Source organism: Eretmochelys imbricata, chromosome 7 (genome assembly GCF_965152235.1).
Source record: "Eretmochelys imbricata isolate rEreImb1 chromosome 7, rEreImb1.hap1, whole genome shotgun sequence".
NCBI lineage: Eukaryota > Metazoa > Chordata > Testudines > Cheloniidae > Eretmochelys > Eretmochelys imbricata.
This window is the reverse complement of record NC_135578.1, coordinates 125452406-125479130: the sequence shown is the minus strand read 5'-3', so window position 1 is coordinate 125479130 and position 26725 is coordinate 125452406. Positions and strand designations below refer to the sequence as shown.

The 26725-nt window shown below is 54.6% G+C and overlaps 2 protein-coding genes across 2 annotated transcripts in view; one reads left to right on the top strand and one right to left on the bottom strand.

Moving 5' to 3' along the window:
• Positions 1-320: 320 nt before the first annotated feature.
• Positions 321-8363, top strand: GOT1 (glutamic-oxaloacetic transaminase 1). The gene is made up of 9 exons (XM_077823378.1): positions 321-479; positions 3269-3450; positions 5028-5151; positions 5378-5490; positions 5738-5842; positions 6560-6710; positions 6828-6993; positions 7103-7245; positions 7703-8363. Exons 1-9 carry the CDS (start codon positions 362-364, stop codon positions 7840-7842), a joined length of 1242 nt encoding a protein of 413 aa, XP_077679504.1. The 5' UTR covers positions 321-361; the 3' UTR covers positions 7843-8363.
• A 2800-nt stretch (positions 8364-11163) lies between these two features.
• Positions 11164-26725, bottom strand: part of CNNM1 (cyclin and CBS domain divalent metal cation transport mediator 1) — a 60317-nt gene continuing 44755 nt past the window's right edge. The window contains exons 7-11 of the mRNA XM_077821989.1: positions 19652-19809; positions 13961-14144; positions 13613-13726; positions 13332-13448; positions 11164-11923 (exon numbers count right to left, since the gene is read on the bottom strand). Of these exons, the coding sequence (XP_077678115.1) occupies positions 11778-11923; positions 13332-13448; positions 13613-13726; positions 13961-14144; positions 19652-19809 (719 nt within the window). The 3' untranslated portion in view covers positions 11164-11777. The remainder of the gene's footprint in view (positions 11924-13331; positions 13449-13612; positions 13727-13960; positions 14145-19651; positions 19810-26725) is intronic.

Genomic DNA, 26725 nt, shown 5'->3' with positions numbered 1-26725 from the left:
TCTCCTCCAATCAGTGCAGCCTCCGCGGTTCGCCCCGGCCGCAAAGGGGCCGTCAGCAGCCGCCTTGTGATTGGGTACTGGCGAATCACGCCTGCCCTGCCGCACTGTGATAGGCTATGCGGACCCCGCCCATCTCTCCCGCTTTGTCATTGGGTGTTCATGGACCGCCAGTATGGGACTTCTGATTGGCTATCTCGGGTCCTCCCACCCTCCGACGATATCTGATTGGCTGTCCCCGCTCGCCCTCTCCTTTGCCGCTCTGGGATTGGCTGCGCCCGATCCCACCCCCGCTGGCCGGGGAAGGTGAGAGTCTCCTCTAAGCGGCGGCCTCAGTCGACCGGCGCCGCAGCCGCAGGGAACCATGGCCGCCGGCTCCGTCTTCGCCCACGTCCCGCGCGCCCCGCCCGTCGTCGTCTTCCGGCTCACGGCCGACTTCCGGGGGGACGCGGACCCGCGGAAAGTCAACCTGGGGCTGGGCGGTGAGTGGGGGGAGGGGGAGTGTGTGCGCGCGCGGGGGGAGGGGGAGTGTGTGTGGGGGGGCGGGGCTGGGCGGGGGAGAGGGAGTGAATGGGGGGGCCGAGGGGGGAGAGGGGGGGTGTGTGTGTGGGGTGGTCGGGGGGGAGTGTGAGTGGGGGGGGGGCCTGGTGGGGTGTGGGCTGGGCGGTGAGTGGGGGGGAGGGGGAGTGTGTGTGGGGGGGGGCCGGGCCGGGCAGGGGAGAGGGAGTGAATGGGGGGGGCCGAGAGGGGGTGGGTGGGGGGGGCCGGGGGGAGTGTGAGTGGGGGGGGCTGGTGGGGTGTGGGCGGGGTGGTGAGTGGGGGGGAGTGCGTGTGCGTGTGGTGGGGGGCTGGGCCGGGTGGGGTGGAGGGGAGAGGGAGTGAGTGTGGGGGAGTGTGAGTGGGGGGGGCCTGGTGGGGTGTGGGCGGGGTGGTGAGTGGGGGGGAGTGCGTGTGCGTGTGGTGGGGGGCTGGGCCGGGCAGGGGAGAGGGAGTGAGGGGGCCGGGTGAGGTGGAGGGGAGAGGGAGTGAGTGGGGGGAGTGTGAGTGGGGGGGGCCTGGTGGAGTGTGGGCGGGGTGGTGAGTGGGGGGGAGTGCGTGTGCGTGTGGTGGGGGGCTGGGCCGGGCGGGGGAGAGGGAGTGAGGGGGCCGGGTGGGGTGGGGGGGAGTGTGAGTGGGGGGGGCCTGGTGGGGTGTGGGCGGGGTGGTGAGTGGGAAGCTGGGGGCGGGTGGTGAATGGGTCAGTCTAGTGTGCTCCCAGTGGCCCCTGTGTCTGATCCCGGATGGAGGACGGGTGGCGAGGCGTGACCTGGGCTGATATGGGGGTTGTGGGGGGCCTTAGGTCAGCCAAGGGATTGCGGGTGGCTCTAGAAGGTGAGTGACCGGCCCCTCCCTGAGTTGCTTCCTGTTCTCCGCAATGGGTCACCTGAACACTAGCTGTGCTTGGGGGTCTCCCTTCTCTTACCTCTAGGCCCCATTGCCCTGCAGCTGCCCTAGGCCATGCTCAGTGCTCACTTCCCATTTAGCCTCCAGCTGCTCTGCCCCCCTTTCCATGTGCTAAGCTGAGCCAGGATGCTGGCACCTAGGCCCTTAGGGGAGGAGGTCTGGGGGGTGGAGGCAGTCAGAAGGCCTGGTGGGCTGGCTCCTTTTCAACACTACCCCCGCACTGTGTGACCTTTGATGGGTTGCCTCCTTGCGCAAAGCAAAGCTGGGTGGGAGGGGAGGCGTGATCTTTGTCCTCTGCACAGGAGGTAGGATCTAGGCTATCTGTTAGTGTTCAGTGACGTGCTGGGACAGACGTTCCTAGAGATGTGCGGAGGGTTAGCGCGTGTGACCTGCCTTTGTAGGGGTACCTACAGCTCCATGGCTTTGGCGACTGAACGCTTCTAGTCAGTGCTGTGCCCTCCCAAGTAGGCTTCTCTACTCAGCCCCTAATACGCCCAGCCCCGGGAATCGGGCAATACCACCCCCGAGGGCAGAATGGACTTCAGTCTGCACAGTTCATTCCGTAAGATCTCTGAGAGTAGTATCAGGAGAGCAGATTAGTGCTAGTGATGACTCTTGCACTGGACACCTGTCTGGGGGAGAACTAGTAACTCATCTCACGTCAGGGTGAATGAACAGTTGTTGAAGGTAATTGTTTTCAGTCTCTAAGGCCCCTAGTTGCCTTGAAACCAGTGCCAAAGAGGCAGAAGCCTATATCCTAATCTCTGTCCAAATTCAATCTTTGTCATTCTGATTCCATTCCATTTAGGGAACAATATGGGAGCCCCCCCCCCCCCCCCGTGTCTGAGCTGTAAAATGGCATGGAAGTAGCCCAGACTCCATAATTACATAGTGGATCCCAGATGCCTGTTCCTTGCAGTACCCAGTGGAGGGGAATTGATTCTAAGATTCAGGCTTGAGACCCCAAGATTCCCTGCTGGCACAGTCAGCTCTGCCCTCCCTCCCAAGGCAGATAACTGGGGTTCCATGCATTATGTTGTATATAGACCTTTAGGGTTAGACAGATGCTAAATAACCCATGGCCCTTTTCCCAAGACCTATGGTTTGCTCCAACATCTCTTCATCTCAGCTAGTCTGCAGCTTGTTGTGTGCTATTTTTCCATCTTGCTTTCGGTTTATATGCAGAGGTGGCTGCATTTCCCTGCACATGTGGGCTGGTTTAGAAAGCATTTTGTCCTGAAAGGTGCTGAGGAGATGTTATTTCGGTTACGGTCGCTCCCTCTTCCCTGTGAAATGTATTTACCAGGTTCCATCAAGCATGCTCAGTGCTATAGGGAATGGACTGGAAGACTCATCCCTGCTCCACAGAGTTTACAAGCCTAATCCACAGCATGTGCATGCCAGTGAGTGCGCTGGATGGTACAAAGGTGGCACTACTATGATCGCTGCGGGTCAGGTGTTTTTGTGTGTGGAGTCTCTGTCCAGAAGCTAGTGTAGTGGAGCTTGTACTGTCCCTTGGTGTTTGGAAGGTTAACAGAATCCTTCTAATCATTTCCTAATTTAGCTTCTTTACTCATGAAATGTTTTGATGGGGAACCTGTGTGTGTGTGTGGTGCTATGGATTCCAGAGACTGTCTATAAAGGACACATCCCAGGTCATAAGAAAACGTACCGTTGCCCTCCCTGTGGCCTCAGCCTCTGGATCTGAATAGCAATTGCGAGAAGGGGAAAGAGACCTAGTCTAATAACAGTGGGTAAATTTTTCTGGCCGAGGGTCTCCTCGGGACATGTCTTGTGGAGCGTAAGACTCTCCTTTTCTCTCTTGCAGCCTATCGCACAGATGAGGGGCAGCCCTGGGTCCTGCCAGTAGTGAAGAAAGTCGAACAGAAGATCGCCAATGATGCCAGCTTGAACCATGAATACCTGCCAATCCTCGGCCTGCCTGAGCTCCGGGCCAACGCTTCAAGGATCGCGCTTGGGGAAGACAGTCGTGCTATCAAGGAGAATCGTGTAAGCTCTGGGGGGAAGCGACTCCTTGAGGAGATGTACTGGTGAATGGGGTCTCTGGAGGGGGGAAGATCTTGCCAGGATTGCAGAGTTTGCCCTGACTGGTCTGGCACTGAGCTCAGTTTGCAATCTGCATTCTGGCTGCATGGAGCTGTTGCTGTGAGTGCTCAGAGCTCTCTGAACAAGCAGGTTTTGTGCTCCCATCTGGAGGCTGAATACCAGGAACTGATAGGAAGATATGGGTCCTGCCACCTGATGGTGAACAGTTCCAGAACTGGCCAGGCAATTGCCCTTGGAGTCTGATGGGAAGGGTCAACAGGTGTGACAGAAACAGCTGGAACCTGCTGAGGCCAAAGGGGGTGTGAGAAATGCGAGAGAAGCTGTTTAAGGAAGGGTGACAGTAGGATGGAAGCTGGGGGTAGATGATGTGATATGGGGTTATTTAGGTGTGTTAGTGCATCTGATGGTCAGCTCTGAACTATGTGGCTGCGGTATGAAAGTCCAGGTTGGCCTGTGTCACGGAGTCCCTGGGCGATGCTCTGGAACTGCTCCCCATGAAGCCAGTCAGGACTCTGGGGCAGTCGCCTTTCTGTGAGCAGCCTGTCTTCAGGACACACAGCTTCCACCTTCCTGGGTCTGACCTCGGAGCATTCAGCATCCTCTGCCCCTCCATGCGCTTCCCCCAGCGAGTCTGCTCAGGCGGGGCTCCTGGGGAAGCCAGAGGGTCCTGCACCCCAACTTCGCAGTCAGACGTGACTCTCAGCCAGCCAGTAAAACAGAAGGTTTATTAGACGACAGGAACATGGTCTAAAACAGAGCTTGCAGGTGCAGAGAACGGGACCCCTCAGCTGGGTCCATTTTGGGGGCAGCGAGCCAGACAACCACGTCTGCACTTCACTCCATGTCCCAGCCAGCCCCAAACTGAAACTCCCTCCAGCCCCTCCTCCTCTGGGCTTTGTTCCTTTCCTGGGCCACCTGATTCCTTTGTTCTCCAACCCTTCAACTTTCACCTTGCGGGGGGGGGGGGGGGGGAAGGGCCCAGGCCATCAGTTGCCAGGAAACAGGGTGTTGGCCATTCTCTGTGTCCAGACCCCTGCACACACCTGCCCTCTAGGGCTCTGCAATGATCATACACCCTTACCCCACCACCTAGATACTTAAGAACTGCCTAGGGGAAACTGAGGCACCCCCACAATATTCGGAGGAAACATTAAGAACAGTCCCACTTCGTCACAGCCTGGAAACAGGCACGCTGATACCATGGTTATGGGGCCATATAAGGAGCTAAATGGTTAGCAGTCAGTGAGGAGCAGAGCCTGCCCCATATTGCAGAGGAGCTGCTGCTTTGATGTCAGGAAGCCTGGCCTAGGAGGCACTGTCCTGGACTGTGGTAACGAAAGGGATCTGCCTCAGATTGGATGAGGCGTGCTGAATTCCTGGACTGCGAGGGGTTGATCCCTTTAATAATTGGAGGCCAGCGAGGCTCATCTTACTCTGTCCCTTTCTGATGTTTCCACATGATCTCTGCACTGGTGCCATCTGTCAGTGGCAGGCTCTTGGTGACCCTGCCTGCCTTTCAGGTAGGAGGCGTTCAGTGCTTGGGTGGGACTGGTGCTCTTTGCATTGGAGCAGAATTCCTGCGGCGCTGGTACAATGGAACCAACAACACAGCAACTCCTGTCTACGTCTCTTCTCCTTCCTGGGGTGAGTGCCGCAGCATGCTCACGCTTACTCCTCGCTGGTGGGTAAGGTGGGAGCCAGGCTCTTCATGCTGGGGGTGGGGAGTGGGGTGTCATACAAACAAGGGAGAGGTTCACCCCCCACCCCATGGGCGGTGTGGCGGGAGGCAGGCTAAGTCAGGATTGGAAGAACTGGCTGGCTCAGGGGCAGCTCTCCAATGCAGATGGACTGATCTGATCTCTCTCCTCAGAGAACCATAACTCTGTGTTTGCGAACGCTGGCTTTAAGGACATCCGGACCTATCGCTACTGGGATGCTGCTAAAAGGGGGCTGGACCTGGAGGGGCTCCTGGAGGACATGGAGGTGGGTAAGAGTGCCTTGGAGAGGAGATCTCCTGAGCTGCATCCAAAGGCACCAGCTGCCCTAGTTTCAGATCAGCCAGGCCCTTCTGTGCAGGAGCCTGCCAGTTTCTTGCCTTGGGGTAACTGGAGCAGGACTGGAACCAGATCTCTGTGGTTAAGTCCAGCAGAGCGGCCAAGGCAGCTGGTGGCTGACTGGATGTGGGCCCTCTGCTGTGTGTGCGTGTGACTGAGAATTGCTTTTTCCTCAGAGTGCACCGGAGTTCTCCATCTTTGTTCTGCATGCCTGTGCGCACAACCCAACTGGCACAGACCCCACCCTGGAGCAGTGGAAACAGATTGCTGCTGTCATGAAGGTATCAGCACAGAGGGGACTGGTGGGGAGAGGGCTGTAGTGTGGCCAGGGAGCAGAAAGCCCTTGAGCCAACCAGAGCACAAACAGGACTCTAGACTCTATTTTGGGGAAGAGGGGGGACAAAGCTGGGTGAGGAGTGGGAGAAAGGGCCCCTCCCCATGAGCAGGGGCCAGTGAGTTGCTGGAGGCTTAGGTAAGAATGAGGAGGGGCTGGGACCAGCAGAAGTCTGCTCTTGGACACCACAGGATGTTTAAATTGCCCCAGTTCTGCTTGTGCTGCTAACTTGCCTTTAATCTCTGGCTCTGTCTGGTACAAGGGCAGTCTTTCTCTCTCCTGGGTGCCCAGTAGTATCCCCTCCTCTGTCCCCCAAAGAACACACTAGCCAGATAAAGGGGACACCTCTGTCCTTCTCCCAGGTAATGTGGGGGGCAGCTGCTGCTGTTTCCTTGCCGTGACCTTCCTCTCCCATCCACTGGCCTGTGATTTGACACGCTCCCCACCATGTCTCTAAGTCTCCCTCTTCATTCAAGTTCTAATGGCAGTGCTCCAGTCAGGCTTGAAGGGGTTCCCACCCTGCCCCAGATTCATGCTGACTCTTAAAGGACTTCCCAGCAGATCAGCCCACCCTGCTTGGGTGAGGGGAGGGGGCAGAAATGGGGACAAGGGGTTCTTAGGGGTAGGGGCGGGGTCTTGCCTCTAACTATCTTCCTGTCTGCAGCGCCGGTTCCTGTTCCCATTCTTTGACTCAGCCTATCAGGGCTTTGCCTCCGGCTGCCTGGACAGAGACGCCTGGGCCGTGCGGTACTTTGTCTCTGAGGGCTTCGAACTCTTCTGTGCTCAGTCCTTCTCCAAGAACTTCGGGCTCTACAGTGAGTATCTGACCCTGCAGATGGGGCCAGCCTCCCTGGGTTTGGTGGGTGAAGCCTGCCGGGATGTGGGGCACAGGGGTTGGGTCTAGTGGCTCATGTCTCCATGTCTGTCTCCAGATGAGCGAGTGGGGAACCTGAATGTGGTGGGGAAGGATGCTGACAACATGCAGCGTGTTCTTTCCCAGATGGAGAAGATTGTCCGTGCCATCTGGTCCAACCCTCCCTCACAAGGAGCACATATTGTGGCTACCACCCTTGCCTGCCCGCAGCTCTTGACTGAGTGGTAAGCAGTGCTGGTGCCAAAACAGGGTGGTGAAGGGAGGAGCTGTCATACCGGGGCATGGATGGACATGGCTAAATCCCACTACCGGCTCACTCTCTCCCCTGCACAGGAAGGACAATGTGAAAACGATGGCTGATCGGGTCTCGCTAATGCGGTCAGAGCTCAGGGCTCGGCTCCAGGCTCTTGGGACCCCAGGCACCTGGAATCACATCACTGAGCAGATCGGCATGTTCAGTTTCACAGGGCTGAACCGTAAGTATCAGTGAACCAGATGCTGTTGCGGCAGGAGGTGAGCTCAGGGGCCTGGAACTGAGTGGGGTTGGGCTGCAAGAACCCGAGCTGGATTTGCTAAAGAACTTCTCCAGTGTCTTTCTGGGGTGCAGTCTTGGGCCTCTAATGGGTAGTAAGAAAGTCTGGATAGAGCAGTCAGCACTCCTGGCCTGATCTCTACAGCACCTCCTGCTGGGTCTGACCAGGACTGGAATAGCTTAGAGTTTACTGAACAGCCAGTGCTCCTGCTGTTCTCTCTACTGCATCTTTTGCTGGGAGAGGGTGGGTTTGGAGTAGCTCTATGCTTTATTTCACTGGCCAGGTCCTGAACCCCTTCTCTCCATTCTGAAAGCCGATGAGATGCAGCACTGAACTGCACTCTGGGATTTCCAGGTCTCCCACATGGCTGACCTGACTTCTTTCTCAAATGTTTCCCCAGCTAAGCAAGTGGAGTACATGATCAAGGAGAAGCACATCTACCTGATGGCCAATGGACGCATCAACATGTGCGGCCTGACCACCAAGAACCTGGACTATGTGGCCAGCTCCATCCACGAAGCTGTCACCAAGTTCCAGTGAGGAACACAAACCACTGAACTCCCATCTGAACCCACCAAAGCAATAGTGTGTAGTCTCTGTTCCCTGCTTATAACTCACCTCCGTCACACCTGTTAAGTTTAATAAGGATGGGGAATAGTGGCTGTATCAGGGATATCAGTCTGCCTGCATCTCTGAAAGCCCCCTCATAATACCGGCCAGTGCCCTCCTGGGGCTAGTGACAAAGTAAGCCATCTCATCTCTCATTTAACTGACAGCAGCCATATGCACTGGGACCCAGACATCTCAAAGCTGCCTATTTCTGTGCAACCAAATAGACCCAATATAACCAGTCAACTCCTGTACAGGTGCAGTGCATTGTGGGATAGGTGCCCAAATTCTTGGGGCCCCTTGTCCTGTCTGTGGGTTGGAGGCACTGTAAAATTTCAAGAAGTGAGGCTATTGTTGGCTTTTGCCTCACACGAGCAAAGAGTGTGATTGTTTCTTTGTGTTGCTGCTTCTTTGTGTTGCTGAAAGAAAATAAACCTCCATCTCCGAAGGATGCCCTGCCCGGTGCTTTGTCTTGCTGCCTGCGCTCTGTGTCTGCATTGCTGGGTAACCGCCTAAACTGGCATTGACATGCCGGTGGCAGAGGGAAGATGGACATGACTTTGCGTGGCCAGACTCTTACTCTTAACTATTGCAATAGGCTCCAGCCTTAGTCTGAACTGCTGTGGGGTGGACTCCTCTGCCCATCCCCCCCCCCCAAGCAATAGCGGCCAGCCCCACGATCCAAGGCTTCCTCTTATTTTAAAGAAGAGACTTGTCCAGGCGTTCATTCTTTGCTGGTGTCTCATGGCTACTTTCCCTTCCCATTCACAATTGCATCCCCCTGGCAACTACAGCTACTGACAGGGCAAAATGCTACTGGAAAGTTCTGATGAATCCAAAATGTGTCCTTGAATAACTAATTCACTCCCCATGTATCTCTTCTGTTCCTGTTTTTTTGCCTGGCTTTCCTCCACATGTGTATATCCATGTTCACCACTTGGTGAGATGTTGCCTAGACATTTGATCATCTCCTCCACAGGGGACTTCTTCTCTGGATCATAGCTTCTGTCCCACGGGTGGTTCCATTCCTTCTGAGTAGATCCTATTTCTTCTCATGCAGCAGTTACTGATGGAGGCCCATGGGCTGCATCCTCCTCATTCCTGGCTGCAATTACAGGCATCTGGGCATTATGCCATGGAGAACCAAGACTCCTGTAGAAGCAGTGGGAGACGAGGAGAGCTAGGACAATCCAGCAAATCATTTCTCTGCATGTGGCCAGCCAGTGCTCCGTGGACTAGTTTAGGAAATGCGGATGTAGCCTCTGAGCAGATCTTCATTCAGAGCAGTGTGACCCATCTGCTCTTTCCCAGGGCTGAGGAAAGTTCCCTCCATCACAGCAGAAGGTCAGGTCTGGAGTTTAGCCACTCTGCTGGGTTAAGCTCACTTGGAGTGGCATTTGTAAGTGTTGTGCTGCTTCACAGAACAGCACCGTGTACACACTGCGCTGGAAAGGGCACAAATTGGGGGGTGTTCGAGAAGTGGGGTTGCAGGGATGCACCGTCCAGCTGCAGTGGTTGAAGCACAGGAGTGGGAACTGGACAGCCATGCTGTGACCCTTGGCAAGTACTTAACCACTCTGTACCTCCTCCCCACCTGTAAAAGGGAAAGGAATTCTTCCCTTCAAAGGAAAAGTGCTGTTGAGTGCAGTGCACAATGCACCTTTTGCTGTATCACAGCTCTTGTTTGTGCCACAGGATGTGTGTGTGGAGGGGCCTTTCCTTGGAGGCTCCTGTCCCGTGCATGACTTCTTGTTTTCCTCCCCCTCGAACTCTGCTGAGCCAGATCAACAGAATCTCTACCATGCAGCTCCCATGGCTCTGTTCAGAACTCAAATTGCTGCACTGATTTGGGCCAAATGTGGCTCATCTTGGAGACTTGAAGGGTGGCTGGAACGTCCTGTATTTCCCTTCTCAGCTATATCTCCAGCTGTGGGAGCAATGGAGGGAGAACACCAAGAAGATGCCCTGTGTAGGTGCAGCCCCTACTGCCATGCAGGTGCTCCCCCATTAGTGAGGCAGGCGTGACTGGGAGGAAGCAGGGGCCTGTGCAACCGGGCCTGCAGAGGTAGGGTAACGAGACAGAAAATGTGGAAAATTTGGGACGGGTGGGGGGTAATAGGAGCCTATATAAGAAAAAGATCCAAAAATCGGGACATCTGGTTGGGCTCTCTCGCTGGGGCATGAGGGCAGCGGTGCCTAAAAGCTCATATGGCTTCCATGTGCCTTCTAGACCCATCACGTTTTGTGTCTCTTAGGTCTGCAACAGCCACAAAATGAATCACAGCCTTTCTTGGCCACAGCACTGGCAAACAGGTTCTTCACCCAGTCTGCAGTCTGACATTAAGAGGATGGAGTAGCTACTTCTCTGGCTCTACATGGTACTTTAGAGAGGGCTAGTTTACATTTAATATTCCCTTCAGTGCCATGCTTTCACTACACTCTGTTAACACGTTAGTCCTGCAGAGCCCCCTGAGAAAAGGGCTTTCTCCAGCGTACGCTGGGCCATGCTCTGTCTCAGAGCTTTAAATGGCCCTACAGGGAGGCGGTAGCAGAACCCAGGCACCCTGACTCCCTCTCCTGTGTGTTAAATCATGTGATGGTCTTACTGAGCGTGGGGAGGAAGTGTGTCCAGTGCTTAGAGCTCAGGGCTAGCATTCTGCTCTCTATGTGCCTGCGTGTTGCTGTGGGGAAGTCCCCCTCCAGGGCTGCCTCCCCCCTTGCAGAGAGAAAAGCTTTGAATATAGCCTTCCCCTGAGCTCAGGCGGCCCTGGGGGGAGGGTGCCAAAGTGCTACAACAAATAATAGGAGCAAGGGCAAGGTGGCAGAGAGTGTGGGGCAATGGGCTGGCACTTAGAAAGGGAAACCTGAGGCTGAATGTGAGGGAAGGCTGCTTGCCAGGCAATGTGACTCTGCAGCAGTCTCCTGGGGGAGCGGGAATCTGCCCCCCAGGCTGGCAGCAGCTCTGAAGCTAGCAGGCTTAGCACTAAGGGGGCTGTTTTGGGGAGAGGGGGATTAGGATGCAGCTTGTTCTGCAGCAGGCAGAGCGGGCTCTCCGGTTGTCCATGCTGCAGGCAGAGGTTGCTTTCCCCTTCCTGCTGGTAACTACTGGGGAACGGAGCAGCTGCGCCATGCAGCAGCGAGGCCCCCCATCTCTGTGGGGAAGAGATCCTGGCACAGTTTGGGCTGTTACAGCAACTGCTGTTGCGTTGGCCCAGACAGAGGCGGAGCTGCTCGCGGAGGGATGGCTTTTAATGTAAAGTACATTGTGTTCAGCCTCCATAGCAGCGATTTAAAACTCTCTCCCGTTCCGATGTCAACACCTGGCTCTGAGCTGAGGCCTCTCACAGGGCCATGGTGGTTGAAGCACAGCTCTGAGCTTCCCTTTCCTGGGGGGAAGGGGACAGATACACTCAGTGCTGGGCGGGGCCTGGGGCCCACAACTGGCTAGTGCCTGGGTTGGGGCAGTGTCTGTAGGATGGGCAGTTCAGTGCTCCCAGGGGCCAGGCTGAAGTGCGAGGGCAGGTTTTGACTGTTATTGCACACACGTGCAGCAGCCTCCTGAGTGTCACACTGGGTGTGGTGGGAGGGGACAGGCACTGCCCGGAGCATGGCATTCCTTGGGGCAGGAGCCACGTCTCGTTATGGCTGCAGTGCCCAGCGCTATGGGGCCCTGATTCAGAAGGGGCTGGGAGCTGCTGTAAAGTATTAAATGATGCTCGGGGCCACCCCTTTCTGCTTCTCGCGGCAGGGGAACCATGCCCCAGGCACTGCTGCTTCTTCCTCTTCTCCTCTTTGAGACGGAAAGCCGGACAGGAGCCGGCCACGTGCCCTGACTTCCTGGCAAGTCCAGGGCTGCCACCTCTGCTTCAGTCCCACCCGGGGGCCTTGCTCTTCTCGCCTGGGGCTCTGCGCATGTCCTGGAGGGAGGGCAGGTGTTGGGTGGGCCAGCAGCGGCGTGCAAACCCACTGCTGTCGCACGTGACCCCCTGCAGGACGCTCTCAGGCAGCAGACCTGAAAGAAAAGCAGCTGTTTAATGCTCGTCATTCCCCCTCCCTGCTCTCCAGAGCCCCCCTGGGCCTCCCACCCTCCCAGTGCCACCCCGAGCCAGGCTGCAGGGTGTAAAGTCTCAGGGCCTGCATTCAGCAGCTTGGGGACTCCCTAAACGAGGACATGGCAGGATCCCATACAGGCTGCACCTGCTAATTCCATAGATCAACCTGCCTGAGAGCAGCTTTCCAGAGGGGCAGACGCTGGTTTTGAAAGCATTATGGACGTGTTCCTGTTGGGGTGGGGGGACTGTAGCCCCTCTACGCCGCCCCCTCCCCCCCCATGGAACCGGCACCAAAAGACCCACTGGCCTGAACAGCCCCGCCAGGTTCAACACACCGCCCTGTCTCCTGTGCCGCTTTGAAGACCACACCCAGCACCTGGACAGACAAGCTACAGCCCTACCAGACTCTGGCAAGGGACAGGCAGGGCTTACTGCATCCAGGCTTTCGCCTGCTCAGTGCAGGAGGGCAGAAAGCCCCAGCCCTGTAGTGGGTGGGGGGAGGGTCTGCGAGGGTTGATGGCAGCTCCTGGCCAGCTTTCCAGGGCCTGCAGCGTGTGCCCAGGGCAGAGCAAGGGTGTGTCCCCAGGGCCTGTGGCAGGCCGTGGGCGGGGGGGTGGGGAAGTGTCTTTGCAGCAGGAGTAGTGCGGGGCATGTTCACACCTCCAGGCTGCCGGGGACTCCAGCGCTGCGCTCCCGCCATGCTGCCGCTCAGGTGATGAACGGCGCTCGGTTGGAATTCTCCTCCAGCGTCGTCTCGCCATCCGGGGACTGCCTCCTCTTCTGCCCGCCTGCACACAGCAGCCATCCCGGGATCACTGCCCCCCGGGTCCCCAGACAGCGCTGTCCCACCCTGGGGGTGCTGTGCTGGTGGGAGGGGGCAGCCCAGGCCCTTCATAGCACCTGGAAGCTGCTGGCTACTAGGAACTAGTGGAGCCAGGCCCCCCAAACACCCCAGTCTTCAGCCATGCTACAGTCGCCTGCTGCCCCCAGGGGAGGTGCCTCCATGGAGAGCTGGGCTCCCTGCTGCTGCTCCATGGGCCCCGGTACTTGTCCAGGCCCAGCAACAAGCAGCGTAACGGGAAGGGAGGGACCCTAGGGGGCTGGGCTGGTAGATCTGAGCCTAGGTGAAGGAGGGCAGTAGTAGGGGAGGCTCCTTTCCCTTCCTGTCTCCCCATTCGGGCCCCAGGTTTTCACTCCATGTTCGTTGTTGGGTGCGGAGCTGGTACCTGCAGCCCCACTGCCGTTTTGGGCCCCAGCTTTCCTGCCCCCCTTACGTGCCTCCCTACACCACTGGGGGCTACGTGCTCCCATGTTGTACCCCTCTGCCCTGCTGGCCCTCCCATGGGGCTGGCTGGGTGCTTCACTCACTCAGTGTCCTCAGCAGCTTCTTGCCCAGGGTCTCCTCGGTGCCGCTTGGGGACGTGCCACTCGCTGTCTCTCTGTTCGGGCTCTCCTGCTCCAGGGTGATGTCACAGCATTCGCTGGCTGCAAAGGAGGAAGGTAAGAGCAGTGCTATCTCCAGGCAGGGCTCTCCGGAGCATCTTGGGTGCCTTGTGGCTGCGTCCTCCAATTCCCGCCCCCTCCCCAGTGCAGCCACCCCTTCCAATCCACATCCATCCCATGGGCCTGATCCCACCCCGGGGACTTACCCTGCTGCTTGCTGTTCTCCTCGTTGTCTGCCAGCTCCTCCCTGATGAAGGGGATTCCCTCCACGCGGAGGAACATGGAGTCGCTGGGGCTCTGGAGCCCATCCGACCGGCTGCCTGTGGGAGATACCCCGTCCCCAGCGCGGGTGGCGGCATGGGGAGGGGGAGCGTGTCAGTGTGAGCATCGGGGCCCAGGTGTGAATACATGCCACGGGCCAGGCTCCGAGCATGAAGGGATGTGTGTGTGCGGCTGGTGGCGTCAGGGTCCCATGGGTGCTAGGGAGTGTCAGAGGCCTGTGGGGAGTGGCTGGCCTGTGGGACTGGCCGTCAGGTGGCCGTGGGATGACTTACAAATGATGCTGTTCCTCTCGTTCAGGAGGGTAGGGGTAGGGTCCTCCTTCGGGGTCTGTGGGGTCCCCCAGGCCATCGGGGCCTTGGTGGAGCTGCCATCATTGAACGCCTCCATGTCGGGGGACTGGGGTGAGCTGTCCATGCGGCTGGCTGCCAGTGCATTCTGGTACTGCTGCCGGGTGATCTGGCACAGGACAGACAAGCAAGCTCAGCTGGGCGAGTTCAAGGCCGTGGGGATGGCCTGCTCCCCTGGTGCTGCCTGGTAGGGCAGCAGGGTGTGAGCTGAGCTTCCAGGGGCATGGCCAGCTGCCTGGCTCCAAGTCCTTGGGGGAGCAACGCTGCCTGCCTGGGGGTGACGTTCACCTTTGTGTGGGGCAGCATCCAACCATGCCCCACTGACATCCTACTTAACTCTTGTTTTGGAGACTTCGTAGGCCTTACAGCTCCTCCCTGCACGGGGGGAAGTTCGCACTGATACAGCAAATAGCTCTAGTCCACATGATGCCCTGGCCCCTCCACCTGGGGGAGCAGCTGCTCCCCACCCGGTTATTTATCATGGGGCTATTTACTGCATAAAGGCACTGGGTGCGCTAGGCAGAGCCTGCAGAAGGAGGGGGCCTGTGTATGGGTGGCTGGTAGAGACAACTCAGAGCGTGCATTGCCAAACTCTGCATGAGCCATCACTGGAAAGCAGTCGAGCTGGGCCCAGCACCCTGGGGTGGCAATAGCAGCCAGCTCATCTCACGGCAGTGAGAGGGTGGCTGGAAAGGCTCTGTTGCACCTCCTGATGGGGCAGCTGGTCTCCCACCAGCGCCCTGCTTCTGTTACTTTCCATCACTTGCTGTTTGTTCAGTGCCCTGTGGAGTCAGCAGGGGGAAGGGAAGGTTGTGACACAGACACGCCCAGGCAGGTGTATTATTCCTGTGTTCGACCATCCTTCCAATATTTAACTGAAAGGGGTTGTGGGTGGTCTCTGCCAAAAGCCAAGAACTCGCTGGTTAGCATGGTTATTGCAGGATGCTTGTACACAAAACATTTTTAGAGTTATGTGACAGGTGGAAAATTATGTTCAAAAAGGCGACCTGAACACAAAGCTAGATTGGCGTGGGGGGACGTGGAAAGTTACAATAGGGTCATAGGAGGAACAAGAGTGAAATCAGTGGGGGAATTTGCTCAATATCTTAGCTGTCTATATACAAATTCAAGGAGTATGGGGAATAAACAGGAAGAACTGGAAGTATTAGTACATAAGCTTAATTATGACTTAACTGGCATCACAGAGACTTTGTGGGATAAATCTGCTAACTGGAATATTGCTATAGCAGGGTACAGCTTGTTCAGAAAGGTCAGTTGGGAAAAGGGAAGAGGTGTTGCATTATACATCAAGAATATATACACTTGTTCTGAGGTCCATACGGAGGTGGGTGTCAGTGCCCTGGGTAAAGATAAAAGTGGGGAAAATAGAGATGATGTCATGGTAGGGGTCTACTACAGACTACCAAATCAGGGAAAGGAGCTGGATGAAGCATTTCTAGAATAATAGAAATTTCCAAAACACACAACGCAGTAGTAATGGGGGACTCTAACTTCCCAGACATCTGTTGGAAAAGTCATATGGCAAAACACAAAATTTACAATAAGTTCTTGGAATGTGTTGAGGACAACTTCTTGTTCCAGCAGGTGGAGGAAGTAACTAAGTGAGCAGCCATTTTACACTTGAAACCTGTCAACAGGATGGAATTAGTTGCAAATCTGAAGGTGGAAGCAATCTGGGCGAAAGTGTCACGAAATGAGAGATTTCATGATTCTAAGGAAAGGAAGGAGTGAGAGCAGCAGAATAAGGACAATGGACTTCAAAAAACCAGATTTTAACAAACTCCGAGAACTGGTAGGTTAGGTCTCATGGGAAGAAAGTCTAAGGGATAAAGGAATTCAGGAGAGCTGGTAGTTTCTCAAGGAGACAATATTCAAGGCACAACTGCAAACTATCCCAATGCAAAGGAAAGATAGAAAGAATAGTAAGAGGCCAAAATGGCTCCATCAGGAGTTATTTAATGATCTGAAAATCAAAAAGGAATCCTACAAAAAGCGGAAACCTGGATGAATTGCTAAGGAGGAGTATAAAAGACCAGCACAAGCACGTGGGGACAAAATCAGAAAGGCTAAGGCACAGAATGAGTTATACCTAGCAAGGGACATAAAAGGCAATAAGAAGAGGGTCCTTAAATACATTAGGAGCAAGAGAAAGATGAAGGAAAGTGTAGGTCTGCTGCTTAATGGGGAAGGAGAGCTATTAACAGATGACCTCAAGGAGGATGAGGTGTTTAATGCCAACAAGGGGGAAGGAACACAAGCCAAAATAATATTTTGGTAAGCTAGATGAATTCAAGTTGGCAGGGCCTGATGAAATTCATGGTAGGGTACTTAAGGAACTAGTTGAAACAATCTTGGAGCCGTTAGCAATTATCTTTGAGAATTCCTGGAGGATGGTTTCAGAGTAGCAGCCACATTAGCCTGTATCCGCAAAAAGAACAGGAGGACTTGCGGCACCTTAGAGACTAACACATTTATTTGAGCATAAGCTTTTGTGAGCTACAGCTCACTTCATTGGATGCGACTGAAGAAGGGTAACAATAATATCTAGCTTTAAAAAAAGGAGAACAAAGAAGACCTGGGAAATTATAGAGCAGGTAACCTAACTTCGATACCTCAAAAGACTCTGGAACAAATTATTAAACCATTTGTGAACACCTAGAGGCTAATGGGGTTATAAGGAATGGCCAGCATGGATTTGTCAAGAACAAATCATGCCACACCAACCTAATTTCCTTCTTTGACAGGGTTCCTGACCTAGTAGATAGAGGTGAGCAGTAGATATGATATATCTTGGTTTTAGTATGGTTTTCGATATAGTTCCTCATGACATTCTCATATGCAAACTAGGAAAATGTGGTCTAGATGAAATTACTATAGGGTGGGTGCTTAATTGGTTGAAAGACCATACTTGAAGAATAGTTATCAATGGTTTGCTGTTAAATTGGGAGGGCATATCCAGTGGGTCCTGCAGAGTCAGTCCTGAGACTGGTACTATTGAATATTTTCATGAATAACTTGGATACTGGAGTGGAGAGTATGCTTTTAAAATTAGTGGACAACACCAAGTTGGGAGGGGTTGTATGCACTTGGGCGGGGGGGGGGGCAGAAATAGAATTGGTCTGAACTCAGCAATATGACATTCAATAAAGACAAGTGCAAAGTACTACACAAAGGAAGGAAAAATCAGATGTAGAGCCACAAAATGTGGACTGACTGACTGGCTAGGGGCAGTGCTGCTGGAAAGGATCTGGGGGTTAGAGTGGATCACAGATTGAATAGGAGTCAACAGAGTCATACAGGTGTGAAAAGGGTGACACTAATTCTGGGGTGTATTAACAGGAGTGTCGTACGTAAGACACGGGAGGTCAACGTCCTGCTCTTCTAGGCATTGGTGAGACCTCAGCTGGATACTCTGTCTATGGGCTTGTCTTCGCTAAAGCTGCTGCAATCGATGATCCACTAAATCGATGGCAGAGCGCTTTCCGGTTGAACCCGGTACTCCAGCTCCCCGAGAATGGTAAGGGAAGTCGACCGGAGAGCGTCTTCCATGGATGCAGCGCAGCGAAAACACCGGGGGAAGTCGTTATTCACATAGCTGGAGTAGCGTAACTTAGGTTGACTTACCACGGTAGTGAAGACAAGCCCTAATTCTGGGCACCACATGTTGGGAAAGACGTGGGCAAACTGGAGAAAGTCCAGAGGTGAGCAGCAACACTGATAAAAGGTTTAGAAAACCTGACCTATGGGAAAGGGTAAAAAAAAAAACAACTGGGCATATTTAGTTTTGAGAAAGGAAGATGAGGGGGGACGTGATAAGTCTTAAAATCTATTAAAGGCGGCTCTAAAGAGGATGGGGATCAATTGTTCTCCTTGCCCACTGAACGTAGGACAAGAAGTAACAGGCTTAATGTGCAGCAGGGGAGATTTAGGGTAGATATTAGGAAAAACTTGCAAATTCTACAGGTAGCTACACTCCAGAATAGCCTTCCAAGGTAGGTTGTGGAATCCCTGTCATTGGAGGTTTTTAAGAACAGGTTGGACAAACACCTACCAGGGAGGGTCTAGGTTAACATGGTCCTGCTCCCGTGCAGGGGGCTGGAATAGATGACCTCTTGAGGTCCCTTCAGGCCCTACATTTCCATGATTCTATGATTACGTTCCAAACCCTGTGTTGGAGGTGAAGCGTAATCACCTGAGGTGGGACAGGTGTCACACACTCAAGAATAAGAACAAGCAACACCTTTCAACCCAGCCCAACCCTGTATGTGCAGACTGGACCAGATGCAGGCTGGAGCATTTTCAAAGACCAAAGAACCCCAAGAAAAGACTGCCTCGGGGACCTAAGGGCTGAGCTGGAGCTGATGAAGCACCCTGGCTCTGAAAAGGGACGAAGTCTGGTACTCTGTAAGAGAAGACAAAATGGCCCAAGATATTCTCCATTACACAGTCGATGCTCTGCCAGCAGGAGCGTCTCATGAAAAGTGGCTCCCAGCTCCCTGGACTGGACAGCGCTGTACAGACTGACCACTGGGTGAGAAATCCCTCAGGAATTAATTAATAATTGTTAATAAGTATAGGCTATAGATTGCTGTCATAGGGTGTATAGGCCTCAGGTGGGCCTGGCAACCACGGAGTTAATGCAGGACCCACTGGCCATGCTGACTGGCAGCCTGACCACAGCTGGGGATAAAAGAGCCTAGAAGGGGGTGGAGGCGGCCAGAGGAGCAAGAAGGGGCTGCCAGCGAGCTGGTGAGAAGCTGCCCGAGAGTGGCAAGAGCCCAAGGGAGGGACGGCCAGAGCCACAGGCTGCAGCAGCTGACAGCCCCAGGGAGGTAGGCTGGAGCTTGGGGCAGGAGAATTGTGGAGAACTGGTTCTGCCTGCCTGGATTAAGAGCCCTGAGCTGGACCAAGTGGAGTGGGAGAGCCTGGGATTCCCTACCCACCCCTTGCAAAGCCAAGGGGTTCTGGGTCTGGTGAGGACAAGGGCTGGCTAGCCCCTGTCAAACATAAGGGGAAGCCCATACACCCCAGTGGGGCAGAAATTAATGTTCTTGTCCCCACAATAGGATGGGAGAGATTCAGACAAGGACAGCCTGAAGGCCCTGCCGATCCGAGCAGACTCCATGCAATGCCCTGTCTGGCCTAGCGGGGGTGCTGACACATGGGGTACTAGGCCACCATTGCATTTTATGTTTTTCTTTTTCCTGTAACCTGGTGTTTTCAATTGTTTAATTTGCTTTTGTTTGAATCCTTAACTCAAACCTGGTTAAATACACTTGGTTTGGTTTTACCTTGTGCTAAGGGGAGTGAACTAAGGAGAAGCCAGTAAACTTGGGTGCCGCTTCTGGGGAGGCAGCAGATCGGCGCACATTGCGGGTGCCCAGATGACAAGGGGCTGGGTGCTCCGGTGTGACAAGCTGGGGGTGTAAATTATTAGCCCACCGAGGGAGCGAGCCGGGAGTGGAGCGCGCGTGTTGCTTGCGGTCGGTAGCTGTGGGAGATCGCCCCCTGCTGGGCACGGCCACGGCTCCCTCGCGCAGCAATTCACCCGGACACCCCGAAAAGCGTCAGCGAGGTCCACAGCCCTGCGGCTACCTTGACAAACTGCACGTCGCAGAGGATGTGCACGGAGTAGTCGGGCGTGTAGATGCTGCTGCTGTACAGCTGGGTGTTGCTGCCCCCGCAGTCGTTGCGTTCCCGGTTTGGGGATTCGGAGCGATTCAGCCCGCTGCAGCGAGATGGTGATCGGTTTACTAGAGGTGGGGAGGGGACAGAGATGGAGGCAAAGTGTGAGAGCCTGTTTACTGACACTGTGTCACCTGGCTCTCTAGCACCAGGACAGTGCAGACGCTAAGGTGCCAGGGACACATCCCAGAGGCTTTCTAGAGCTTCTGCCTGGCTGGGATTCTCACCCTCTGGACAGATGGGGTCCCTGATGTCTTTGCTTCTCTCCAGACCACAGTGACCCCCTCCGTCCCCTCCCTGCAAGAGGAAACAGTGCAGAGCCTGGCTCCCTGTGCTGCAAGGAGAAAGGCCTCTGAGCATCTGCTTACACCAGAAACTAAAGGCAGGCTGTGGCTGGCTGAGCTGTCTTCCGGGGTTGGAATGGGCAGCGCCATGCAGAGAGCAGGGGGCCGAGCAGAAGGTGCAGATCGTGGAGGCCATGCAGGTGAAAACTAGGGGATACTGCTCCTTCGGACGCTGCCTTGCCCACACTTCACCCCTCCACCAGCAGCGCTCGCAGCTCCCCAGCACAGCACAGGGCTAGCACAGGGACCCGGGGAGTTGAGCCCAGTGAGTATTTGGGAAGAGAGAACCCCCAGGAGGGGCAGTCAGGCATCGCAGCTGTTCAGCCTGGCAGGTGCAGGTTTATTCTCTCCCATGTGGGGCCTGCTGTCTGGGAGCAGTCGCTCAGTCTCTGGTGTCCTCACAGAAACAGGTTTTAAAGTACAGAATCTTATAAAGGTGACAGAAGAGACAGGCCGTCAGAATGCACATGAGTGTGGGGGCTCGGAATGTAGCACAGGATGGGATTTCCTCGGTCATGGAGTCCAGTCCCTGCTGTCACGAACAACCCTGTCAGGCCATCCCGATCATTAGCGTGTCGGGATCCCACTTAAAACTGGTTAGGTTGTTTGCCCGCTTGCTCCTATTAATAGGCTCTTCCAGAGCTGCTGCCTGTCAATTATATTGATTGACAGCCTTCTCAACTAATTGGAGAGCTGTGCTTAAGGCACCTGGCAGTCCCTTTGCTCTAATGCAGCAAGAGTTGATGCTCATTGCTCCCAGTGTTGTTTGGTACAAATTTCCACCCACAATCCCCCAGCAGCATGGCTGTGTAGCCGCATTCCAGGGGCAGAGTTATAAACGGGGTCTGATGCTGGGGCAGACACTGCAGAGCAGGGCCTCCTGTCCATCATGTTAATTGACAGCTCTGACATGCAGCGGGATTCAAAGTGGTCAGTGGATTTATTAGAGAACAAAGGCAGCTTGTTTGCAGCACTGCTGATGTAAATGTCTCTCTGACCTTCGCTCTGTTGGTACAAATACCCTTTTATTATGGTAATTCCCAGAGAGGGAACTGCTTGACCAGAGAGTGTATCCATGACTGACAGGTACAGGGATGTACAGGAGCAGCAATCAGCAAAAAAACCAGCCAAGAAATGAAACTTATAAAAACCCAAACATAACCCAGGACCATGCCCCATTACCCCTAATGCTGTGCCTACTTCCTCTGTCCCCCACCCAGCCTGCCTGTCTGCTGGCTCATAGTCCTCCGTGGTTGGCTTTTAGCAGGGGAGTGAAAAATACAGGTTCGCACGAGCAACTTAGCAACACCCCCCCCCCCCCCCCGCCCAGTCACCAGTGCCCCAGCAGTGTGTGTGGCCGAGTGTGTCGAGCACACTGCTGTGGTACTAACACGTGTGCACATGCAGGGGCAGTAGTGCGCCTGCCAGCCCCTCCCTGCATTTGTAACTGTGCAGTGCTGCTCCTCGGCCCCGGGGCCTGGCTGCCACAGGGGCCGGCGGCGGGCAACGGCTCAGTCCATTTGCTCTTCAGAAGGTGCGTTTCTATCAGCGCAGAATCTTCCACAGCACGTGCCCCCGTTAAGATTCCCTCCCCACTTTGAACTGTGGGGTACAGATGTGGGGACCCACCTAAAAGACCCCCTAAGCTTATCTTTTACCAGCTTAGGTTAAACAACCTAATTAACCCCTTGCAGGTGAGTAATTCTGTACCTCTGGCCAGAAGAAATGTGATGTTACTGCATACATAAAGGTGGTTACCCTTCCCTTTGTATTTGTAACAGCCCCTCTGTTTGTGCACATGCAGCGTCCCATAGCTGGGCGTGCCGCTCTGTACATGCAGTTTCACACACGGGGCACTTCTGCCCTGCTCCCGTGCAGCCTGCTGTGGCGTGTGCTCCCCTGGATGTACCGAATGACACGGAGGGTGCGCCCCCCGGCCACGTGTGCAGAGCCAGTCACCGGGCACTCCTGCGCATGCAGAGGTTTCCTTTCCCAAAAGCCGGTGTGGGAAAGCCATGCCGTTACCTGGGGAGCCAGCCAGGGATTCCCCTCTGCTGACGGCCAAGGTACGGGACACTGAGACGGGCACTACGGAGAGAGTGAGGGGTCAGGCCAGAATGACCAGGCAGGGATGGGGAGAAGAGGTGAAGAGGAAAGAAATAAGAGACTGAATGAGACAGGAGAGAAGTCAGGACCGTAACTGACCCGCATCCCCGACTCAGCCCTACTTTGCAGCCACCTGCCAAGCCGCTCCCCATGGTCTGCCTTCTCTGTAGCTGCAAATGGCTTGTGGTGACTGAAGGGTCCATTAGACAGTATCCCAGAGCTTCTCTTGGGGTCCCAAGGCCACAGATCCAGGTATCCCCATCTGGGCGGAGTGGGAATGCCCCCTGCCCTGCACTAACAGTGATACTGGGCCCAGCATGAGGCCCACACACCTCCGACTTGCAGGGACCGCATCTTCACTGCTGTCTGCGAGACACTCAGAATGGAATAACACAAAGCATTCTGGGAAACCCACAAGGCCACTGTGTCCGAGTAGAACCAACAATGAGGCCAGGTGGAACTAACTCCTCCATGGCCTTGTCTCCATGGGAATGTGTTATGTATGAGCCCAGGTGTGACTTTAGACTTTCTTGTTATACTGGAATAGTGCCCCGTGCCAGTGTGGATGCTCTTACTGCGGGATGACAGGAGCCATAGGTGTCAACTCCTGGACTGGAGCACCCACAGGGAAAAAGCAGCCCCCCAGCAGCTTCCCCCTCCCTGCCCAGTGCCTCCTGCCTGCTAGTGGGACCCGCAGATTGGCACCTCCCCCTCTTCCCCCAAGTGCCTCCTGCCTGCCGCAATCAGCTGTTTCATGGTGTGATGGAGGGGGGAGGACTGGGCACATTCGAGGGAGGGGGTGGGGCAGAGGCAGGAAGAGGCAGGGTGGGGGGTGGGAAGAGGTGAGGTGGGGTGGGACCTTGGGGGAAGGGGTGGAGTGGGGGCGGGGCCTGGGGCAGAGCCAAGGGTTGAGCACCCCCTGGCACATTGGAAAGTCGGCATCTATGCCAGGAGCCCTTTTCGATTTAGCTTATGTTGCTTGAGAAGGGGTTTACCAGAATCCAGCTGTCCACCCAGGGGTGCTACTGGTCTCACGACTGTATTATCATGTGTTACTTGTATTACCCTAGTGCCTAGGCTCCCCAGACATGGCCCAGGCCCTCACAGTGCTGGGCGCTGCACAAACACAGAACAAAAGGACAATCCCTGCCGCCCGGAGCTCCCAATCCAAGTCTGAGACAACAGCTGGCTGCAGGCAGACGGAGACATATGAGGAACCAATGAGACAGGACTGGTCTCAGCACCTAACCCATGTCAAGATTTGTGTAAGGCATCTCAGCAAAGGAGAGTGTGCAGGGTGGCTTTGTGGATGGTTGCAGGGAGCCCCTCCCACAGGTGAGGGGCAGCCTGGATGAAAGCACGTGGGTGCTGGCAGCTGGCGTCATGGGCTGATGGGAGGCAGAAGTCAACTCTCAGCAGTGAAGGAGAGATATTAGATAAGGTGGGGAGAGGCCACAAAGGGCCTTGAAAGTGAAGACAAGCAGCTGCTGTCTAATGCACAGAGACAAGCGAGCTGGTGATGGGATGCAGACAGGGTGATGTGGTCAGAGCCGCAGGCTAGGAGAACCAGCTTTTGAGCAGCACACCGACTGGATCTGAGCAGGGCAAGATTGCATTTGCCAAGACCAGAGAGAAGGATGTTGCAGTAACTGAGATACAAGATGGTAAGAGTTTTAGCTGTGTGGGTGGATGGGGAAGGCCGTGTCTTAGAGACGTTCTGCAGAAAGAATCTGCGAGATTGAGACATAGCCTGGGTGTGAGGACCTGGGGAGAGCTCTGATACCCAGGTTATGGACCTGGCAGGATGGCTGTGTTGGCGACAGTGATCAAGACAAGAGCTAGCAGGGAAGGCGGTTGGGACTCTGTTTTAGCCACGTTGAACTTGAGCTGATGGCTTGAGCAGACATCCGTGAGGAAACATCAGAGACAGGCCGAGGAACTAGTCTGGAGAACCCAAGGCTGGAGCACAGAGGTAGAGCTGTGAGTCGTTAGTGTAGCAGTGGTCATTGAAGTCGTGTTGTGGATGAGATTACCCAGAGACAAGGTGGAGGGTATCAAGGACAGAGCCCTATGGAGCCCCCACAGAAAGCTGGAGAGCAGATGAAGAGGATCTGCTGAAGGGGCCATTAGTGAGGTAGGAGGATAACCGGGAGAAGACAATCACAGAAGCCAAGGGAGGACAAGAGTTCACGAACTGCACGAGGATAACCACATTCATGTTAACAGGCAAAGCATCCCCATGAAGACAAAAGGCCTAAAGAACAGAAGAGAGTCGCTTTCTAAGGTCACAGATCTAATGGATTCAAACATGACAGAGGTCAGCTAACGAGCCAGCTGGTGCAAGCCAGCATAGACACTTTGACTGCAATGGAGCGGCTCCAGTTTACACCAGCCATGGATCTGGCCCTGTGTGTACATGTATCAAGAGGATGGGTTTCCTTCTCCATGTCCTGATGTAGCAGAGCCATGGACGAGGGGTGGGGGGCGTGCTGTACAGACACACAGTTACACTAACGTAACATCTCCCTGAAGAAACAAAACAGATCCTGCATCAGGAGCGACTTAATGAGGGAAGTACTTGAGGATTCAGACCCTGATTCTGCAGGCAGCTCTGTGCATGGAAGCAGTGGGGGATACGTGCAGGGGCCCTGCATGGAGCTGCTCACAGAAACTCCCCAAAGTCATACCCTGCCAAGGCTGTTTCTGCAGCGCTGTGCCCAAGGCTGCACAGAGATGGGCAGGGCTGGCTGTTCCTTCCTCAAGAGGCTGAGTGTTGTTTTGAACTCTGCACTGCTGAGCATGAACCTGCCCTCCTGGCCTGGATCAGGCAGGGAAGCCGTATTCAGGGCAAATGAGCTATCGCTGCAGAGAAAGGGAATCGCTTCACCTTTTCTTTACAGTTTTTCCCCCCCCCCACGGCAATTCCTAGGCCAGCGTTTCCTGTTGGTTCCTTATCAGCTGGGTTCAAGGCCCCAGGGGCAACCTCCTGCAGCTGGTCACTAACCGCGTGGAGCCGCTCTCTGTGTCAGGCATTACGTCTCCGCTACTAGCCACGCTTTGCTTTTAACCTAGGGCTCACAGCTGTTCAGAAACACTGACTAACTGGTCACTGCAGCAGCCGTACGCTGGAAACGGGCACAACGAACGTAAGTGATTTACTTAAGGTTACAAACAAGGCAGTAGGTGTCTTCTGGCTCCCTGTTCACTGCTCTAACTGCCAGGCAGCACTGCTCTCAGAGTCAGGGCTCCAGCCCAGACGTCCTGACTCCCAGCCCCCTGGTTCTCACCACTGCATCACACTCTTTCCCCAAACCACTAACAGAACTCAGGCGGCCTGACTGCCAGACCCCTGCTCTAACCAGTACATGACACTCGCTCTCCAGGGACAAGTCTGTCTGTACATGCACATGCAAGGGGCCATGTTAACATTGCTGTAGGAACTATCAGGTTTCTCATTCTGCTGTGACTGATGAATGTTTGTTTGTAAAGTGCCTTGAAGATAAAAAGCTGGAAAGTTTGCCACCTGGTCGTCTCCCTTTTCCAAACCCACCTTTCAGAGTAACAGCCGTGTTAGTCTGTATTCGCAAAAAGAAAAGGAGTACTTGTGGCACCTTAGAGACTAACCAATTTATTTGAGCATGAGCTTTCGTGAGCTACAGCTCACTTCATCGGATGCATACCGTGGAAACTGCAGAAGACATTATATACAAACAGAGACCATGAAACAATACCTGCCCAACTTGATGATCACTTTAGATAAGCTATTACCATCAGGACAGTGGGGTGTGAGGAGGTATTGTTTCATGGTCTCTGTGTGTATATAATGTCTTCTGCAGTTTCCACGGTATGCATCCGATGAAGTGAGCTGTAGCTCACGAAAGCTCATGCTCAAATAAATTGGTTAGTCTCTAAGGTGCCACAAGTCCTCCTTTTCTTTTTGCAAACTCACCTTGTTCACACTCCTCACAGCAGTAACCCCACTCACCTCACCCTTGGAATGACAAACCTAATGAAAATCAAGGATTGCAAGATGCACTAATACAATGCAGCACTTTCAAAAACACCCACCTCAAGTCTTCATGTGACACCACCAGTCAGGAATCAGGGCCAGCTGATGGGCAAGCTAACAAGCACAGCTGGCCTGTATCGGCTGCCTGATTGGCTACACTGTTTGGTGAGGGTGAGTGGCAGACTGGTTTTAAGCCCAGCAGCAATTCTGTGGCTGCTCAAAGCATTTTCCCATGGCTGTGATAGCTCTTGTGTCTACTTGTTCCCAGTCTTGCTTTGCTCCAGGTAACCAGGTTCTGACTCTCAGTTCTGATTCCTGACCTCTGACTCCACTTCCTGGTTACTGACTCTTGCTCTGACCACTTGGCATGATTGCTCATACCCTGGTCTGTGACCCCCTCCTCTCCATCTACCTGTTATATCAGATCTAACTCAGCCCGTATGGTGTCAGGGCAGGGACTATCACCTTTAGAATATAAGAACATAAGAATGGCCCTACTGGGTCAGACCAAAGGTCCATCTAGCC

Excerpts from the sequence above, each read along its gene's own strand:
- GOT1 (XM_077823378.1), top strand. The coding sequence starts at position 362 with ATGGCCGCCGGCTCCGTCTTCGCCCACGTCCCGCGCGCCCCGCCCGTC. Across the intron at positions 5,843-6,559 it reads AGATTGCTGCTGTCATGAAG|CGCCGGTTCCTGTTCCCATT; the intron begins GTATCAGCACAG and ends TCCTGTCTGCAG. Across the intron at positions 6,711-6,827 it reads CAAGAACTTCGGGCTCTACA|ATGAGCGAGTGGGGAACCTG; the intron begins GTGAGTATCTGA and ends GTCTGTCTCCAG.